The sequence below is a fragment of the Scomber scombrus genome, chromosome 15 (assembly GCF_963691925.1).
Source record: "Scomber scombrus chromosome 15, fScoSco1.1, whole genome shotgun sequence".
Classification (NCBI taxonomy): domain Eukaryota; kingdom Metazoa; phylum Chordata; class Actinopteri; order Scombriformes; family Scombridae; genus Scomber; species Scomber scombrus.
In genome coordinates, this window is record NC_084984.1 from 2,620,283 (window position 1) to 2,641,515 (window position 21,233).

At 39.4% G+C, this 21,233-nt stretch overlaps 1 protein-coding gene across 2 annotated transcripts in view; it reads left to right on the forward strand.

The window, feature by feature from the left end:
- The window catches only part of LOC133995034 (mediator of RNA polymerase II transcription subunit 13-like), an 88,003-nt gene that overhangs the window by 14,811 nt on the left and 51,959 nt on the right, over positions 1–21,233 (forward strand). For both annotated transcript variants that reach the window (XM_062434304.1, XM_062434305.1), the window contains exon 2: positions 2,080–2,317. In XM_062434304.1, coding sequence (XP_062290288.1) covers positions 2,080–2,317 — 238 coding nt within the window. The remainder of the gene's footprint in view (positions 1–2,079; positions 2,318–21,233) is intronic.

Consider the following 21,233-nt stretch of genomic DNA (forward strand, 5'->3'; position numbering starts at 1 on the left):
ACTTTAGTGCACCAGAGGATTGTCATGCACTCTCATACAAAACAAACAACTGGTATGGCTTTATTCCGAATATATTTCTTGACATTGTAGGCATTCCTCGTCTGTTCCTCCTCCACTCCTGACTCAGACAGTAGCAGCAGACAGCTGTGTCAAACAGAGGAGGAACTTTTGACATTGACTGGGAGTGACGAGGCAGTGCAAGCAGATGTCTTCCTCTTTGCTTTGCGAGAAACAGCATCCTTGACCTTGTCATGGCTAATTTTAGGGCTTGGCTTATCACAGCGCCAATGTTTATATCTTCCATTACAGACACTGTCATTACAGGAGGGACTTACTTGTAATTATGGGTGCATTCTGCAGTCAGGATGTTCCTGAGGGTCATGTGCATGCTTCAGTGTGCAGTGCACTCACTTTTAAAGATGATGCAGTGTTCATAACATGCTCAGATGCATGATTTTTCTGAGATTTTAGGTTCTCATTTGGACACATCCCTCCTGTCTGTACACACACGAGCATAATTGGTCTGACTCTCTACTGTCTTCAAAGCTGTGGATGCTACCTTTCTTCACCCACTCAAAAGACACCACAGGATTTAATTGTCTTTGAGCTGCTTCTTTGTACCTGTCCCCGTGTTTTCCACATAGTTAAAGTGGGTCAGTGTTTTTTTCTCCTCTCAGCTGGTCTTGGATGGTTTGGTGCTTGGGCCAGTGTGCCAAACACGATCCTCACAGCTGGGTGAACACAGGAGAGGAGGGCAGCACGAAGCACTGAGATTTTCCCCCCCTGCCTGCCAACGCTCCATCCTGTTCAATTATACCTTTGTGCAGTCGACTCGTTCACATACAAATAGACGAATACACATACAAAAAGCGTCCAAAGCACACATGGGTCTCACAGGGTCACGAATATTTGCGTTCTTTTTTGTAAAATTTAGAACAATTTGTGTGTGTTTGCTGTCTCTCTGCGTCTGTCGGAGGAGAAGTCTGCCCCTTTTTTTTACCGGCTCATCACTAAATGCATCACGGCAGAGCGCCTCCACGCCCAAGTCTGCGATAGGCAACATAAACACTTATCATACCATTAGATTAAATGGAGAAGATGTCAGTTGCTGGGCCAGGCTCCAACCATTGACCCCAGCACTATTTCCTTTCCTCATATCTCTCTCACTCTTTGTGGCTTCCTCTATATTTAAGTGCTGTCTCCCCTGTAGTGGTTCATCCCCAGTATTTCACTCAAGGCCATTCTTTATGTCCTGCAGTTGGTCTCCACCTCTTCTCACCACCATAGTGGCGTTTTATCTTTTCAGCTACAAAAGCCAGTGAAGTTATCAGTTAAATAAGGTTGTAACAACAAAACATTTACACAAGGATGATAGCAGTTTGACACAGGAAGCCTAGTGAATATATATCATAATTGGACAGCATCTGTGTGGTTATTGATTATTATATTGTCTGATGTTTTTGCTTTCATGTGAAACACAATATCCTCGTACACTGTAAATACAAAGCCTTAAAACTACACCAGTAAGACGGCCCTAACATCATGGATTCATGCATAATAGATGTTTTATTTCATGTAAGATTGTTTTAAAATTGTGTATCGTGTATTGATTAATTGATCTGATACAGTACAATTACAGTTATTGTGAATAACAATAATATACAATGATATATGACATTTACGGTTGCAATTATTTTTAGTATTGATTAGTCTGCCTTTTTTTTTTTGATAAACTGGTTAAATAGTTTGGTGTGTATAAAGATGCTGATGGCGTATCACTGTTTCTCAGAGTTCAACATGACTTCTTTAAATGTTTTCATTTATCCAACCAGCATCTAAAACCCACAGATACTAGATCTACAACACTATAAAACCTCATATTAGAGAAGCTGGTGTTTATGGTTAAAAATACGACTTAATGATGAAACAGATGATCAAAATAATTGAGTAATTAAAATGGTTTTAATTGGCTAATCAATTAATCAACTAACATTTCATTACATTCAACCATTTAACATTATTCAATTGTCAATCCACATAATAACTGTACTTCTCTTTTCTTCTCTCCTCTCTTTTCAGGCGGAGTTGACAGGCATCAAGTGGCGATGCTACAGCTTCCGCGGTGGCGGGGAGTACGGGCCGGTGATCTCAGCCCCGGCCCAGGACGACCCGGTTCTCCGCAGCTTCATGCGCTGCGTGCAGGCCAACCTGCTGTGTGTATGGAGACGCAAAATCAAGCCCGATGCCAAGGAGCTCTGGATCTTCTGGTGGGGAGAAGAGCCCAACCTCTCTGATGTTATTCATCGGGAGCTGGAAGGTGAGAAAGAGATGAAAGATATGGCTTCCTCCTCTGTTCTATCCATCTATCAATTATTGTTCCATCTCGTCGGCCTTGACTTCAGCTCTGGAAGTTTAGGTTAGAGGCTTCTACAGACTGTATAATTTTATGGTTGCTTTTTATTGTGTTGCATTGGGTTATATAGACTGAGGAATTATTGCATGAAACCCAGTTGTCTTTCAGTTATAGGGAACTTTATGTAAAATTGACTTATACAGAGTTTTATTGTGTAGCTTATGTTAACACAGCAGTAGTATGTATCTAGATTCAAACCATTTAGTCTACTGCAGATTCAAGCTGTGTGCTGTTTGTTTAAGATGTGCAGGGTACATTGATCTGCTTTGTGTGGAGTAGTCCCATATTTGAGCCTCATATAGTGCATATCTGAAATGTGTTTGCTTTGCAACTCAAGTGTTTATATGCTGCTTCTGGACTATCACTGAATGATGAAGCACACAGCAATAGAGTAGATTTTTCTTGACTGAATTTGCTGTGCGTGTGTGTGTGTGTGTGTGTGTGTGTGTGTGTGTGTGTGTGTGTGTGTGTGTGTGTGTGTGTGTTAGTGAAAATTACACTGAGATATCTCACTTGAGAGAGTGCTACTGTCAGCACTATTGTCCCTATTTATAGAAACATTTGCATTATCTCGCTGCGCACGTGTGTGGAAGTCTAACATATCGACTAAGCCTCGGGAAGACGGAGGAGAGGAAACAGGAGAGGGATTATATTGGGTCTGGTTTAACAGAACAACAGTCAGGAGAAAAAAAAGCAGGAATATTGGATAGAGAGGTTGAAGCGATTTTCAGTGTTCAGTTACCTATTAAAGCTGACTTGATGTGAAAAAGCCTTTCAGGCACTGCAGGAGATATTTGACAGATGTTGGGTACAGCTTTTAACTCAGACTGCAAAAGCATGTGTAATAGAGAAAGATCCATTGTACCTTTCAATTGGGGTTTGGTTGCATTTAACAAGGCGTAATATATTTTGTTTTATTCTCATGGCATCTAATAGCAATCTTATACAAATAGGATCACACATAGTTATCAGAAAACATAGAAAAACATATAGTGTGGTGAATTTATAGTGGCAGGAATGATTCATTGAGAGCAAACATGTATCACCTGAAGCCAAGGGACTGCAGATGTAAATGGAAACAATTATGTTTAATATTGTACATGGTCCCTATACAAATAAATACAAAATAAAAATAAAAAAAAGCCATATAACACCCATGTAGCAGTATGAAATGTTAGCATTACTTCACCACTTTGCAAGCTACTAATAGTTGTGACAACCTTGAGTAGCACATCCAGGTCTAATGAGGATTATTATAATCTTGGCATGTTGAGTTACATTTCATAGCTATTGATTATTTAGGATTGCAGAGGTGTCACTAGTCTAAGGGTTTGTTCACTATTTGTCTTTATATCCATGGAGATGAACTCTGCTGTTCAAGTGCTAATTAGACATTTGTTTCCACATTTCAATTTAATAAATGTACTCTAAAAAAAAAAAAATCGATTAATCAAAGTATTTTAGGGAATAAAGTAAAAAATACAACAACAAAAAAACCCAGACTTCTCTGACTTCAGGCTTAAGTACATTTAGAAATTTTGTTACACTTTTTTGCCACTTCTGCTGCTGGGACTCAATAGACTGTATATATATAATGGACGTAACATCCGTGACGTCACCCATTGGTTTGTGGACTGCTGCTCTGAAGCCAATAGTTTCGGATCTGAGCAGCGCCATCTTGAAAATTTCAGGTGCATGCTGGGAAAAAACAACAACACGGATTCTACTTATATGAGCATCAGGAGGAGCATGAGGCGCCCTCCTGAACCTGTGAACCAATCAACCTGTCAATCACGACGTAGCCACGCCCTAATGCATACCCTGCTTTATCGTCACATATAAAATCAGGGAGGCCAAAATGTCCCAAATGAACATCATACTGCATTGAAGAAGGCTTTAAACTAGCGATTGAGACCATAAACACATTTTGAAAACGTTTACTGAGGTTAGAAATCAAGTGAGAAGTTGGTGAATTCTCCATTGACTTGTATAGAGACGGAAGTCCTTTTGACACCAAAACGGTCGCCCCCTGGTGGCCTTTTGATAGAATGCAGTTTTAAGTTACTTCTGCGTTGGCATCATTTCAGAGGACTGGAACTCCCCGCCTGGCTGGGACTCAATAGTATTCAATATACTATAATGTTACAACAGGAGCTGTAGAGCAATAGAAAAATGGTTGAAATTCATTAATAATAAAGATCAAAATAGTAGCTGATCAACTGATTGATTAATAGATTAATTGTTGCAGCTCAATTTGCACTGCAGTAACTGTGGGGCCTGTTTACAACTATGTGACTTCACAATGCAAAGTGAATAGCAGCTGGTGAAACTAATGCCTTGTACACCAGTGCTCAACCTTGCAGTGCTGTACTGTAACAGTGGACGGTGCTTTATTCTGTTAATCTCAGTTAACTGTTAAAGTAAAAAAATGAGGGTCAATTTTTAGTCTAAAGGCTGTTATTTGCTCATTTTTAATGCCATGGCTGTGTTAGAGTGGAGGGACTCTTGAGGAGGATTAGTATACAACACAACAGATGTACACACACACACATACTTACACACACACATACGGTGCATATTACGATAATAAGACTTTCTTTGCTTCTCCCGCAAAATCTCACAGGTCTCTATAGGTCTTTATAATTCCTATTAAGCACTTAAAATAGCACTTGGGGTGTAAGAAGGAGTTTATAATTGTTAATTAAAGTGAAGTTGGATTTCCTCCAAATTAGAATCAGTTGTAACACACAGTGAATATTGGTGTTTTACCAAAGTCTTAAAGAGCTAAACACCTGACTTTCTATTTGCTGTGGGAACGTTTTATGTGTTAGTTTTCTCTCTCCTGCGGTTCTCTCGCTCCCTCTCCATGGTTGTCACCATGACTTCATCTCTTGTTTTCCCCTCTTTCTTGTGTTAGTCTGTTCTTCGTGTGATTTCTCTCTTTATTCCTCCTTGTTATCTGGATGACCTGGCCATTACATAAAAAAGCTTATTGATGTGATGCATGATGTTCTGATGCCATCCTAAACTTAGATACTGTATATAAAAGTAGACGTGTAATATTGGAGCTGAAACCACTGGGAAAAAGTGTTTCATGTAGTATCAAGATATACAGATATGGCTCTTAATGTCCTGAAATCTGTGTTTAAATAAACAAAGAGTCATAGTTGGACTTTGTGTTTTGGCTTTAAAAGACTCTCTAAATACAGCAGCACTCACCACAATATAATGTTTCACAAATTAAACTAACTTTAACATGTTGTCTGTTCAATAGTCAGAAGATTTAGTTTTTTTAATACTGAGACAGGTCCATATAATAAATATCTGCATCAATGAAAACACTCATACATGCAGAAATGCAGAAATGCAGATTTAGACTCATTTGACCAAACAGTTTAAGCTGCTGGCTTGTCATCGTCTCATTTACTGTGAATAATCAGCAGGTTCATTATGTTTGGAGTCATGTTTTAAATGAGCTGGATAGTCAGCTCAGAGTGCTGTCTGCCAGCGGAGCAGTCATTCAGAAGGTATAGTTTAATGCCATTTAATGGTTAATAAGAGTGTTGCGCAACATCCTTTACACAACATCAAGAAAAAGACTACACAATTATAAAGTCAAGTCCAGGTTAAAAAAAAGAGACTGAACTATAACACACATTAAAAAAGGCAAAACAAAACACACAGAGAGGGAAGACTAGAACCAGGACTAAACAAATACACCAGCCAATGAACTCTGCCTCATTAAACTGTTGTTTTTGTTATTAAGTGAGATTTATAAAAAACAGAATCTAATTATATTTACAATACATTCATTATGTTTCTGTATACACACCTGCACCAACCAGCAGTTAGAAAGATATAAACAATATAAACTGGGTTGTTAACTGAGAAGAGCTCATATTGCCCCAGAGGGGGTTAAGCTCCCAACAGGTGGGGTTGAGGGGGGGGGGGGGGGGCAGTTCAGCTGGCAGCGGAGGGGGCAGGGGAGGGGGCAGCGGAGGGGGCAGGGGAGGGGGCTGGGGAGGTCGACATGGGGCCTGAATACAAGTTGAGAAGACAAATGGAGCACACTGAGTAACAGCAGGAGCATCCAAACCATGTGATATAAAACACACACACTTTAATTTTAAAATCTGACATAATAATCACTGTAATAATAAATTATACTTATCACACAAATCAAACTCAGCCCAGTCCACGTTGACAGTATAAAGCAAGGTAGTTTTATTTATATAGCAGCATTTCATACACAGTGGCAACTCAATGTGCTTTATATAAAACAAACATTTAACAGTGTTTAAGCCAAGCTAAAAGTTGTTTGCTTTAAATCCTTTAATGTCACTTTATGATTTTTTAAATGATTTTTTCAGATGAGAAACTAACGATTTAAATTCCCAATATCAATCAATCAATCAAATTTTATTTATAAAGCGCATTTCATACACAAGGTAAACTCAATGTGCTTCACAACAAATAATCATAATAAAATAACTAACAACACAGTGCAAATGTAAAACAAGATAAACAAGTCCAATCAAACACACACACACACACACACACACACACACACACACACACACACACACACACACACACACACACACACACACACACACACACACACACACACACACACACACACACACACACACACACACACACACACACACACACACACACCTAACCAAACACTGTCATAAAAAGAAACGTTTTTGACCTGCTTTTAAAAATGGCCACTGATGTGGCGCCTCTGACTGTTTCAGGGTGTTCCACCTACGTGGGGCATAAACACAAACAGCTGCCTCCCCTTCCTTAGTATTAACTAGATCTCTGCTTCCTGTGGATCTGAGGGTTCTTGCTGGTGTGTAACTGATGAGCATGTCTGTGATGTACTGAGGTGCGAGGCCATTTAAAGCTTTGTAAACCAGGAGGAGGACTTTGAAATCAATTCTGGGTCAGTCATCAATATGTGGTCAGTTTATCCCAATAACACCTTTTTGGAATTTTTATCTGATATTTTTGGGAATGTCAGGAGCTGCTGGCCAGGTGAGATCAGCCAGCCATGTCAGCTGCTATCAGCTTAACTCCTGAGATGATCAGCCAGTCAACATGTGGTCATCCTGGGGAGAACATGATCTGATGAACTGATCTGTGCGGCTCTTTTAACCGCTCGCTCTAATGTCTCCGAATGCTGAGTGGAAGAAGTCATGTCAATCTGTGATGAACAATTTTCATTCAATGATTTCTCAGACCAGTGACGTTGTGATCGATACTGTCATGTGATGCCGTCATGTGTCTCGATTGAGTATACTTTAGTATAAACAGTTTGCTGGTAATAGCACACTTAATCATCCATTTAGTAAGCAGTATGTTATGTTATTGTGATTTCCAGCACAGCCACAGTCTACCACAGTGTTGTGCAACTACCTTTAACAACGTTCCCATCAAAGTGTCATTTGAATTTTGATAGATTGTTTAAATGAGCAGCAATTAGGTTTCACATTAAGGCTGCAGGCAGCGTGATGACACCACAGTAGCTATCAGTGCTGCTAGAGAATGAAAACATGAAATGCACTGATATATGTGGTTGGTTATTATCCATGCAGACAGACTGAGATGTTTAGACAGGAAAGGAAGATAAGTATTTCACTAGATTATATTTGTGTAGCTTGGCTGCTGCAAGCCACTATGACAGGCTCATCTTTATAGAGAAAAACAGCTCTCCTGCAGCTGTAGCTGACTTGCTTACTACCAGTGTTTCAGCAAGAAGCATCAAATGGCTCATTTGATCTAAGGTGAAAGTGTAGATAGTAATGGGAAGAAAGAAAACAAAGTCTGATGCATAAAATCTTGTAATTAATGTGGCTGTTGTAATGAAGAAGCCGTGAAGTGTCAGCGTGGTTTGAAAGAGAAAGTGTTGAATAGCTAAGGAAAAAGTGAATGTCTTGATATTGTTTGAAGGTGATGAATCTTTTTTCTAGGGGTTAAGTCTAAATAAATCATGCCTTTGAGATATTGCCAGCAGCATGAGCAACTATGATCTGATGTTACCTCTTCGCTCCTCTCTCACTGCAGCTCCAGCTCTCTGTGATATTGTCTTTGGTTCAATGTCAAGTGTTTGAGCACCATGTTCAACACACAGTGGCTTGCTTTCTTATAACCAGATGGTATTGGCCTGTAATGTATAAAGCATATAACGGAGAGTTTAGGTTGGGTGCAGTTTGCAGGGAAACAGGATTAATGTGTTGAATGGGCTGACTCATCAGCATTTCCAGCACAGGCAGAGTGAAAGTGACATATTTTGGACATGCGTCATAAATATGAATGCACACACATAAACACACACACACACACACACACTTGCACAATGATTCATGTGTGACTGCACATACAATTTGGACCTTGTGATTATCCAACAGCATCGTCACATACCACCGAGCAGATTTATGTACACGGATACTCGAAGTCTGTATAGTCATAGTGCAGCGTCATCACAGCATTTACACACACACACACACACACACACACACACACACACACACACACACACACACACACACACGAACATCCACACACGCACACACACACACACACACACACACACGCACTTCCCTTTCTCTGTGGTGATGAGATGATTCATCACGAGGATGAATATGTCGTCAAACAGGGGAATAGCATACATTGCCAGACGACATTTATTATTATCATAAGACTCCAGGTGTAGTAGAATGAACCTGATATGAAAAGCATCATATTCTCAATTTTAATTAAAAAAAAGAATCATCATCAGAATAGAGTTAATATTACTAATAAGCAGATTTTGTTCATGTTTATATAATAACCATTATGGTTAATTATATTATAAGTATGGATGGAGTCATGCATTACTGACAGTATCAGCTAAACATAAAGCACAGCATGTCATTTATCTCTTTTCTATGTATCATGTAAGAAAAAAGGTAAATAATATCACGTGTAGACATTTTGACACAGCTGACTTTTTGACTTGTCCAAGCAGGAAAAGCAAGGTATAACTAACTATATAACAACTATGACATTTCTTGGCCGTAGCCAATGTGGAAGTACTTCTAAATGCAAAATGCCACAGATGGCCGCTAGGTGCTGGCTCCAAAAAAATCCTATTCAAATAGTGTCAACTTCTCTCTAGAAATACTAAGCCATCATTGCCTCAATCACTAAATTCAGGCCATCTAATACGGGTCATTTTGTTATGAAATGATATCTCTGTAAATAAGATTTGAAGACTTATAGTAGGCTTTGGTGTCTGCCGTGTGGGCGATGATTCACTGACACTGAGTCTGACTATTGCAATATTTCGGTAAGTTTAATGTTACTTGATTACGATACCTGCCCTGTTAACACAAGTTACCCAGAGTAGCTAATGTAAGCTTCAGTGTGCACCACTCGGTGTTCACTTCAGTCCAAGGTAGCTGCAACAATAAGCTGCAACTCTGGTCTTCAAATCAGCTCCAATGCAAGCAATGGGTGACGTCACATCTTATATACTGTCTATGGGTGTAACTAATAACATTAATGATGCCTCTGAAATGCCTCAGTGAGTCAACATACAGTATCTTACCCTGAGAGCCCTGGCACTGATATACCCTGAATAGAATGCAGCCATTATTAATGTTATTAGTTACACCTGTGCTTTTCCTGCTGTAAAAAGGGCCCATTAAAATGGCTTGTGAGTGAAATGACGCATTTATTCATGAAATTAAAAGTGTAAACAGATGCTTCGGGGTCACTGTACTGCACATGTGACAGGGATGGAGCGTCAACCTGCTGTGAGACACTAACGTTGTTTAAAATGAAGGTTTCTGTTCTGAGAGAAGAATGACTGCAGTAAAATATTCGCCTGAATCGTGTCCGGTGTAAACAAGTCTTTAGTCACAGCTGGCTGGAACAGACTCACATCAGATCGACCAAAGACAGGCGCAATAAAACCAAATGATGGCCCACTTAATCTTTAAAGTACAGATGCAAATTATTGAGACATATAGCCAGCATTTTGGTTTGTTTATAATTTGTAGCGAACAGGAAGTGGTGACATTTTTTACTACCAGATCACAAAACCTCTACTCACTAAATCTGAAATAAGGAATTGATAAAATTGCCAAGAAATCATGCAGCCAAAAATGTAATTTGATACTTTTTTCCGGAAAGTACAGAAACATTGTCAGTAGGATGTGTTGGTATATAATGCGTCATCTTGAATGTGTAAAAGTGTCATATGGTGTTTATTAAAGCATCTTTTGGATTCCACAATATTTTTTAGCACTGATGTGAATGTGATGGGTATATAAATACTGCATTAATGTTTTTATTACTTCAGGGAGACAAGACGTCGGTGTCCATTGTTACATCTAAAACTAGATGAAACTTAACGAGACAAGAGCTCATAAAATCAGGGTGAAAATCAGTTTGAACCAGTGATGAAGATTAGTCTCAGCCTTGACTTGATTTCAGCTTGACTTCTAAATGATGTTTGTACAATGATCAAAATCACTCGTCTACCTTGGAATACTTTTTGTTTTTGAATTTGCACATGTTGTAAAAAAAAAAAAAAAACCAAAAATTACAAGAAAATCCAGGATTTCACTCTTAGGGTCTGATTTACTAAGATCCCAAATAGTGGGTACTAAATTGCGTGCACGGGGCAATAGATAGCGCGTGCCGTTTGCGTGTGTTTTGCAGGTGATCTAATAAGAATAACTGATAAATGAAAACAGGTGCAACAGGTGCAGACAGCAGTATTTAAATGAGGGTTTTGTGTCTTCATGGAGAGTTTGGACGAGCAGAAAGCTGCAAGCTCAAAATGAAATGTGATCAGGTTCTAGTGGAAGAGGTTAACTAATATATTGAGTTATAACAACAACTAATATTACCAGAGAAACCCACATATGGGAGAGTATTAGTGACAAAGTCAATGCTGTTAAAAATATTCCACTTTAAAATTATTAACACAGGTGGAAAAACTCTGTCCTGTGTGTATTCTGTCATTGTGCCTCCGTCTCCTCGTCTCCATAGCAACAGCAGGTTAATACCTGCCCTTCAAAGGTATTATTTATAGACGCAGTTAGCATCAGAAATAATACCTTCAGGTTTGGTAAATCACAATGTGTGTGCTAAATAACATATTTGCATTTTCTCCTCCCTGTATTTTGCACACTGGGGTTGAAACGCCTCATATTACATTCATTACGGTAAACTACTAATATTACATTCATTACGGTAAACTACTAATATTACATTCATTACGGTAAACTGCTAATATTACATTCATTACGGTAAACTACTAATATTACATTCATTATGGTAAACTACTAATATTACATTCATTACGGTAAACTACTAATATTACATTCATTACGGTAAACTGCTAATATTACATTCATTACGGTAAACTACTAATATTACATTCATTATGGTAAACTACTAATATTACATTCATTACGGTAAACTACTAATATTACATTCATTATGGTAAACTACTAATATTACGTTCATTACGGTAAACTACTGATATTACATTCATTATGGTAAACTACTAATATTACATTCATTATGGTAAACTACTAATATTACGTTCATTACGGTAAACTACTGATATTACATTCATTAAGGTAAACTGCTAATATTACATTCATTACGGTAAACTGCTAATATTACATTCATTATGGTAAACTACTAATATTACGTTCATTACGGTAAACTACTAATATTACATTCATTACGGTAAACTGCTAATATTACATTCATTACGGTAAACTACTAATATTACATTCATTATGGTAAACTGCTAATATTACAGTCATTATGGTAAACTACTAATATTACGTTCATTATGGTAAACTACTAATATTACGTTCATTACGGTAAACTACTAATATTACATTCATTATGGTAAACTACTAATATTACATTCATTATGGTAAACTGCTAATATTACATTCATTATGGTAAACTGCTAATATTACATTCATTATGGTAAACTGCTAATATTACATTCATTATGGTAAACTACTGATATTACATTCATTACGGTAAACTACTGATATTACATTCATTACGGTAAACTACTGATATTACATTCATTATGGTAAACTACTAATATTACATGCATTACGGTAAACTACTAATATTACATTCATTATAGTAAACTACTAATATTACATTCATTACGGTAAACTACTGATATTACATTCATTATGGTAAACTACTAATATTACATTCATTATGGTAAACTACTAATATTACATTCATTACGGTAAACTGCTAATATTACATTCATTATGGTAAACTACTAATATTACATTCATTATGGTAAACTACTAATATTACATTCATTATGGTAAACTACTAATATTACATTCATTACGGTAAACTACTAATATTACATGCATTACGGTAAACTGCTAATATTACATTCATTATAGTAAACTACTAATATTACATTCATTATGGTAAACTACTAATATTACATTCATTACGGTAAACTACTAATATTACATGCATTACGGTAAACTACTAATATTACATTCATTATGGCAAACATACTAATATTACGTTAATTACGGTAAACTACTGATATTACATTCATTACGGTAAACTACTATATTACAGTCATTATGGTAAACTACTGATATTACATTCATTACGGTAAACTACTAATATTACATTCATTACGGTAAACTACTATATTACAGTCATTATGGTAAACTACTGATATTACATTCATTACGGTAAACTACTAATATTACATTCATTACGGTAAACTACTAATATTACATGCATTACGGTAAACTGCTGATATTACATTCATTACGGTAAACTACTAAATGAACAGCACGTACTATCTTGCACAGTTGAAAGATGCAAACCTCAGTGCGCTGCGTTAGTAGATCAGCTTGCACATCTTTTGCGGGTGATGTCAAGTTTGCACGTTTCTACACACGCAGACCTTTAGTAAATCAGGCCCTTAGAGTTGCTTTCATTTTCCCATGACCTACATTGGGGTAACCTGTGAATATTGTGTCTTTATTTGACATGTAAGTTTCTTCTGTTGCATTGTGCACACACTTATCATTTGTAAAAGTTATAACTATAAAAATCAGTATATGAATGAAAAATAACGTAGAAAACACCCCCAAATTTCCTTCATTACTTCCTAGTTTTCTTCTATTATTCTTCATCTGTTTGTTTCCAAACTATTGAAGAGAACCTGGAAGGCTGCAGAATAATGCCTTTACTTTTTCTCCACTTGGGTTCCCCAGGGTTCGCTACTGGTCCTCCTATTCATCTCTTTCTAGACTCTAGTCCTTCACATCACATAGCCTCTTCTTAACCCAGAGTCCAGCAACACTCTACCTTTATTTTACATCCTCTGACAGCTGGGAATATGACACATGGGGACTGATAAAGTTTCATCTCAGGCAAGAAGTGTTCATCTGTTCTTGCCTTGCTGACGTTACCCCTCGGACGCTTGTCCATCAGCTGATTTCTGTGACGAGCCCCATGCAAGACCTCCCTATCAATACTGACAACACTGCAGTGTCTTAGAGAGCAAATTGCTGTGTTGGCCTTACATCACAGCAGTAATCTAATCTAATCTACTCTGCCATATCTCTATCTATTTAACACTGCACTGCTGCCTTCTGTTTTATTCAAACTCATCTCATCTCTGGATTACTGTGACTTCTTCTCAGTCGCTGTATCTTACTCTCTCTTACATGACTGTACATACTGACTTTAAAAACAGAACTCTATACTTTGAGGTCTTGACCTAGACTCCTGTCCACGTTCTATGTTCTGGTGCAATTGTCCAATTATTTCTCCGTGTCCCTGCAGTGGCCTTGCTGTCTCCTCTCTTCCCTGTAAGAGGAATGACTTTCCCACCTAAGTTAGATTGAGCACGAGTCATTACCTCTGCTGTGTTGCGACTTCCAAACCTATATCTGAATTATATCTCAGTCTTTTATTATGTATATTTAACATTGATCATTGATTTAACACTAATTATCAGGTATGTAACTGTTCATTCTTGTGAAGCTTTGTTAGAAAAAAGGAGGAAATTGAGATTGGGTTTTGATTTTAAGAGAAATGGAGGATGTTTAGCCTTCCTGTCGTCCTCCCGGGTCAAATTGACCCCGTCTGTTTTGACGGTTCCTTGTTTCCTTCCTTCCTTCCTTCCGTCTGTCCTTCCTCCCTCCCTCCTTCTCTCTTTATTTCCTTCCCCTCTCTTTCCTCCCTTCCTTCCTTTCTTTCTTCCTTCCTTTCCTTCCTCCCTTCCTTCTTTCCTCCCTCCCTCCTTCTCTCTTTCCTTCCTTCCTTCCTCCCTTCCTTCCGTCTTTCCTCCCTCCCTCCCTCCTTCCTTCTTTCCTCCCTTCCTTCCGTCTGTCCTCCCTCCCTCCCTCCTTCTCTCTTTATTTCCTTCCTCTCTCTTTCCTCCCTTCCTTCCTTTCTTTCTTCCTTCCTTTCCTTCCTCCCTTCCTTCTTCCCTCCCTCCCTCCTTTTCTCTTTCCTTCCTCCCTTCCTCTGTCCTTCTTTCCTTCCTTCCTTCCTCCCTTCCTCTTTTACTTTCTCCCTCCCTCCCTCCTTCCTTCTTTCCTCCCTTCCTTACGTCTGTCTTCCCTCCCTCCCTCCTTCTCTCTTTCTTTCCTTCCTCTCTCTTTCCTTCCTTCCTTCTTTCTTTTTTTTTATCTAGTTCTTTGGTCACAGTGTCTGGAGATCCTGAAATAGCGTAAAAATTCATATATTATCAAAATTGAAAGCCTATTAACTCTCAAAGGAAGTGAAATAGGCTGTTCTAATAGTAGATGTACAATAGCGTTAAACACATTATAGAGTTATATTTTGTGATATTCTTTCAGTTTAATGCATATTTTTATTTCTTTGCCATTCTAATAGTACAAAAAGGTCTTAATCTCAAGCACAACATTCCTCAAATTTGCACAAATAAGGACTCATTTATAGCTATTACATGTGTGCAGGCACTGAACCCTGCAGCCTTTACAGTGGGCTGATGATTTATGAATTTCAAATGATTCTTCTGTTGCACCCATCGGAAATATCTCAGAATAAAAGCATCAGTCAGATCAAACAAAACAGGAAATGTCAGTTTGTTTTGTCAGCCCACAAATACGACACAATGAGACAAGAGCACTACAATAGGATTGATTATGGATTTGCTGAAGAGTGCGTGGGTGTAGCGTTATCTAGTTAGGAGAAAACTAAAGGCTGATGACTTTGATAACACCATAGGTGGTGCTCCTGTGTGCCACCAACACAGCATGTGGTCAAGGTGAATGCAGGGGCAGGAGAACGAGTTAGAGGCCCATTTACTTTACACTGCTTAGCAGATGTTGATGGATTTATATATGATGTATGATTAGAGTAATTATATCTGAGGTTGCTAAAATATTTATCTTGTGCATCTTGTACATGTTTCTAATTTAAAATATTTATGTCAGCCTTGTTGAACGGCTGCAAACTGGAAATCATAGAGAACATGTTTATATGCCTTTTTACCAAGAGCAAGCCTTCCCCAATTCTGAGTTTTCCTTCCCTTTTCTGAAACTGTAGTAAAGCTGAGAGGAATACAAAGTAGGGGAAATCCAGCAAAAAGAGATTCAGACTGGAATCAATCCTAGCTGGGGGGTGTATGTTGTTCCAGAGACGGGAGCTTTAACCACACTGTCTCAGAGAGATTATGAGCATATTTAATTCCAAAATGATCTTAAAAGCTGCAAAGTAAATACCACAGGGATACAAGGCAGAAGGGAGATCATTTAATGCCATATCTTAGAATGTAACAAATCATTCACCTGCAAAGCAATTTTTGTCATTTTCTTAGTATAAAATGCTCTCAGCATCATTCAGTTTGTCACCACTGTCACTTGTAAAAATCAAAGCTAAGAGGGATAGGAGTGAATTAAAAACCTGGGTCATGCATAGCCATTATCAGCTCAATGGTTAGCTGGTGCAACAAAGATATGTGACCAACAAGTGGATTAGAGCAGCAATGCTTATGAGAAAATAATCAGAGATAATGGAATTAACAGAACAGAGAGGGCTGGATTGGACATGACTTCAGGCACTGGGTTTAAACAAGTAGGGGAAAACATCTCTGCCAAATATGTAGGGGAGTCTGTCTGTCTGTCTGTCTGTCTGTCTGTCTGTCTGTCTGTCTGTCTGTCTGTCTGTCTGTCTGTCTGTCTGTCTGTCTGTCTGTCTGTCTGTCTGTCTGTCTGTCTGTCTGTCTGTCTGTCTGTCCGTCTGTCTCTCTTTCTGTCTGTCTGTCTGTCCGTCTGTCTGTCTGTCTGTCTGTCTGTCTGTCTGTCTGTCTGTCTGTCTGTCTGTCTGTCTGTCTGTCTGTCTGTCTCTCTCTGCCTGCCTGTCTGTCGTTCTGTCTGTCTGTCTGTCCGTCCGTCTGTCCGTCTGTCTCTCTTTATGTCTGTCTGTCTCTCTTTCTGTCTGTCTGTCTGTCCGTCTGTCTGTCTGTCTGCCTGCCTGCCTGTCTGTCTGTCTGTCTGTCTGTCTGTCTGTCTGTCTGCCTGCCTGTCTGTCTGTCTGTCTGTCTGTCTGTCTGTCTGTCTGTCTGTCTGTCTGTCTGTCTGCCTGTCTCTCTTTATGTCTGTCTGTCTCTCTTTCTGTCTGTCTGTCTGTCTGTCTGCCTGCCTGCCTGCCTGTCTGTCTGTCTGTCTGTCTGTCTGTCTGTCTTTTGTGTCAGAAAGCTGCAGCTGGGTGCTGTGCCCTTCAGAAACAGAGCTGGTTGCCATATTTTGTGGAGCTGGAGGGGTTGTTGAGTGTGTGTATACTCACCATGACAGGTGTCTATGTGGCTCGACTGTGACTGTTATCATTCCTTGTGTGTGTCCGTAATTGGCCGTGTGTGTGTGTGTGTGTGTGTGTGTGTGTGTGTGTGGGCTGGCAGAGGTCGCAAGGTAATTGTCCTGTGAAAAAAAGCGGTTGCCAAATGTGTGTGCGTGTGTGTAGCAGAGCGCAGGAGGGAGGGCTAACCTCTGCCTCCATCTGTCCACGTCTGGCTGTGACCTCATAATCTGGCCTGTGGAGACAAACCCTCTTCACCACTTGCCACCTGCTACAGAAATACAGGTTAGATTGAGGTTATTACTGCTATGGATCCGCTGTTAAGGATCCGCAGTCATTAATGTGCATACTGTACTGTACATCATTTCATCTTTATTTTAGGGACCTGACTCTTCTGGGTGCAAACCAGTGTAGTTAACATTTGTATTTTACACTTACAGCGTGTAGTGCAGCAGCAGAATATGTTACACCTACACTAGGAAAGTGCTTGTGCTTGATTTGACTATGACAGCCACTGAACCGTCACACTGAGGAAGCCATCATTTAAAACATTTGTGCTTGTTGCTCTTCTGCATTACAAACAAAAGACAAAAGATACAGTAAACTTCAGCAGGTGTCTTTTTCTCTTTAATTGAAACTACACCAGTTAGAATGAGTTCATTCATTCAAGGCAGGTTTTTTTTTTTTTTTTTTTTTTTTTTTTTTACATATTTACATCTTCTTCAAATAATACATAAAAAATAAGTCTCATTAAAGGAATTGCATTAAAAAAAAGCAACAATTTGTGGTTTTAGGGAGGTAATGTGTTTCTTGGTTGTATGCAGTAACTTCATTAAGTCTTCATTGGCTGTCACTGTGATGATGACATCACCCCCCAAGATAATGTGTTAATTTAATGTGCTTTACAGATGCTAGTGGCTGGATTATTATGGTTACCTTTGGACTAAGAGCGGGAGCCAGACTAGCTGTTTCCCCCATTTCCAGATTTTATGCTAAGTAAAGTTAACCAACTACTTGCAGTAGCTTTACATGTTGTGTAAGGACATGACATTGGTATCAGTCTGAACTCTCAGCAAGAAAGCAAATTAGGTGGTGCCGTAGAGAAGACTGTTGCAATAATCGAGCCTGGATGTAATGAAAAGCATGGATGAGTGTCTCAGCAGCGGTAGTTGACAGGTTGGGGCGGATGCGGGCGATGTTTCGGAGGTGAAAAAAGCCGTCAATGTTGAGGGAGAAGTTCTGAGTGGAGTGGGTGAGGGTGAGGGAGTCAGGACCAATGATGAGGACTTTGGATTTGTTGGAGTTGAGTTTTTAAAGTGCCATATTTTTCTATGTTTTTGTTTTTTTCTGGGTTAGATCTGTTGAGCAGGTGTGCAGTTTAGACAGTAGCAACCTCCCCATATATGACACATATTTTCACCTGTCCACCTAATAGCACTATGATATCAGTGAATTAGTGACAGATGAAGTGTTTTGCTAAAGTGCATCTCACCAGCAGTTGTTAAGTGAATAGAGACCCGTATCCATTTCACCTCCCTGATTATTGCAGCCAGGACTCAAAGCGATGATCCTAAAGTGCCGGCTCTTCATGTTCCACTGTGAAGCTGTAACCAACTCATCATTTTGATGATGACAGTGAGCAGCTGAATATACTGTAATGGCCACCGCTTGATCTGAAACCTTACCTTTAAGGTTATTTTGGGGCTGACAGACTGTTGGGTCTGTCACAATATGTAAAACCTTAAGATCCCCCTCCTCCTTGTCTCTCCTGTTTGCTTCCCATTTCCCATTGTTACTGATTTCATCATAGTAATAACATACGCTGGCCAATTAACACCTAAACGAGAAAGGAGTAAGATTATCACAGGCAATGTTACAAGTGTTTTACAACATTGCTTTCCTTCCTCAGCACTGTGCTAGTATAATCAAACACGCGGAGCAAATCCTCCCAGGATGCATGTTGAATGCTGTGGGAGAGAACAGGTACCAGTGTGCAGACAGGAAAATGTGTTTCTGACCTGATAATGTGGGTGAAAGTGGTCATTTCTTCCTCCCACACAGGTTTCATTAGAAAGTCTTTAGAGGTTATGACTTGTAGTCCATAAATCGGTGAGAAGGAATTGGATGAAAGGGCGTTAAAGATTAACAAGACAAGGGCCACACGGGTCAATTAGGGTAAAATAAAACAGGAAGGAAGTGAATAAAAAAGAGTCAATGAAAGCGAGAGATACCTCTAGTAAATGTGGAAAGGAGAAATATTCATTGTGAGTACAAAGCACATATTCATCTCTGCTGTCAATAATATGATTGTAATGTGTGTTTCAATGAAAGGTATATTTACTGATACTTTATAAGACCAAAGATTTCAATATACAAAATATAACACTGAAAATGACTCCCAAACCTCTTTTCTGTGTCAACAAGTTTTACTTGGCATTCATTCTTTCCTCTGACGCTCGCCTCTTCCAGCCCTGTCTCCATCCTCTCCCTCCCCCTCCCCCCTGCCTGCTACTCCTCCTCTTTTCAGGCTTTGTTAAGCTTTATTTTTTCTCTCCTCCCTTGTTTTTGGGGTTGCTCTCTGTGATGTTAGGGTGGCGAATGTCTGCTAGCACGCTTGGTTCCTTGGCAAATAAAAGGTGGGGGTGTACGGTTGCCAATCAAGGCCTACTCCTTCTCTTTATTCCTTGAGGGTTTTGTCTTAGGAATAGCTCTCAGAAGCAAAACTCAAACAGAGGGAATGAATAATTAGCCTCACAATTTTTTTGCTTGAATCAGGAACTAGGTCGCCGGCTGACACATGTCTCAATAGAACTGCCTTGCTGAAAGAGGGAAACCTACGGAGGTTATAAGAGCCCCCTGAAGGAATGCTGCTTCACCTACTGAGAGGGACACACAGAGCCAGAGAGGCAGAGAAGACACAAGCACATTTGACTTTTTTTTTTTTTTTTTTTTTCTGTCTGGCTTTGGCTAGTGAAAAAGTGAGTCACATGTGGAAAGCGGCAATTCCATGATAGCAGAAGAAAAAAAAAGAAAAAGAAAACATGAGCAAGAAAAAGAGGGGAGGATGGGCGGGAAAAGTGGGAAGACGAGGGGAGGGGAAGATACATGTAGTGAGAGAGAGGGAGAGAAAAGGGAGGGGAGTGTGTGTGTGTGTGTGTGTGTGTGTGTGTGTGTGTGTGTGTGTGTGTGTGTGTGTGTGACGGGAATTCATGCTTCAAAAAGAAGAAAAGAAGTGGTTTGTTTGGAGGGAGAGAGAACATCTGCGATTTCTCTTTGGGCAGTTAGACATGCAGTTGGTGTGGTGTTCTGCATGGTTCCTTACTGGCTGTCCTGCCAACAAAAACAACATACAATTATTACAAAAAAAATGGTGAATTCACACCTCCTCTTAACATGTTTCTCATCTCACATCTGAGAGAAAAGATCAGTCTGTTGTTCAACTCTGGCTGCTTCTAACTGCTGTTACAGGTCTTATAGTCTACTTGTGATTTCATAGTTCAAAAAGGGAAAAAAAAACTGGGGGAAAGTTTTTCCTCTGACTTCGTCTGGGTAGACGGGGGCACATACACATGAGGGGAGGAGGGGAAATGAACTAGGAAACAAGGAATGAAGGCGGCAGGTTGAGAACTGAGGAAAAAATTGCCTCAGTCATGTTTACTTGTCTGTAAATTTGCGGGGAAGGACTGAGGATCTCTAATTTCCTTCCCTCCTCTTCTTCTCTCCACCCCCTGTTGGCTGTCAGGGCGTGGCCTGTGACCTCCTGACCCTGTGCTGTGTGTGTGTGTGTGTGTGTGTGTGTGTGTGTGTGTGTGTGTGTGTGTGTTTGTGTGTGTATGAGAGAGAGAGAGAGAGAGAGAGAGAGATGTAAGGGTGAAGTTTCCCAGCTGCACAGAGAGGAGTGGGGGGTGGGGGTGTACATTTTCCCTTCGTGAAGCTTTCAGTTTTGAAAGAAAAGCCACAAACTGAA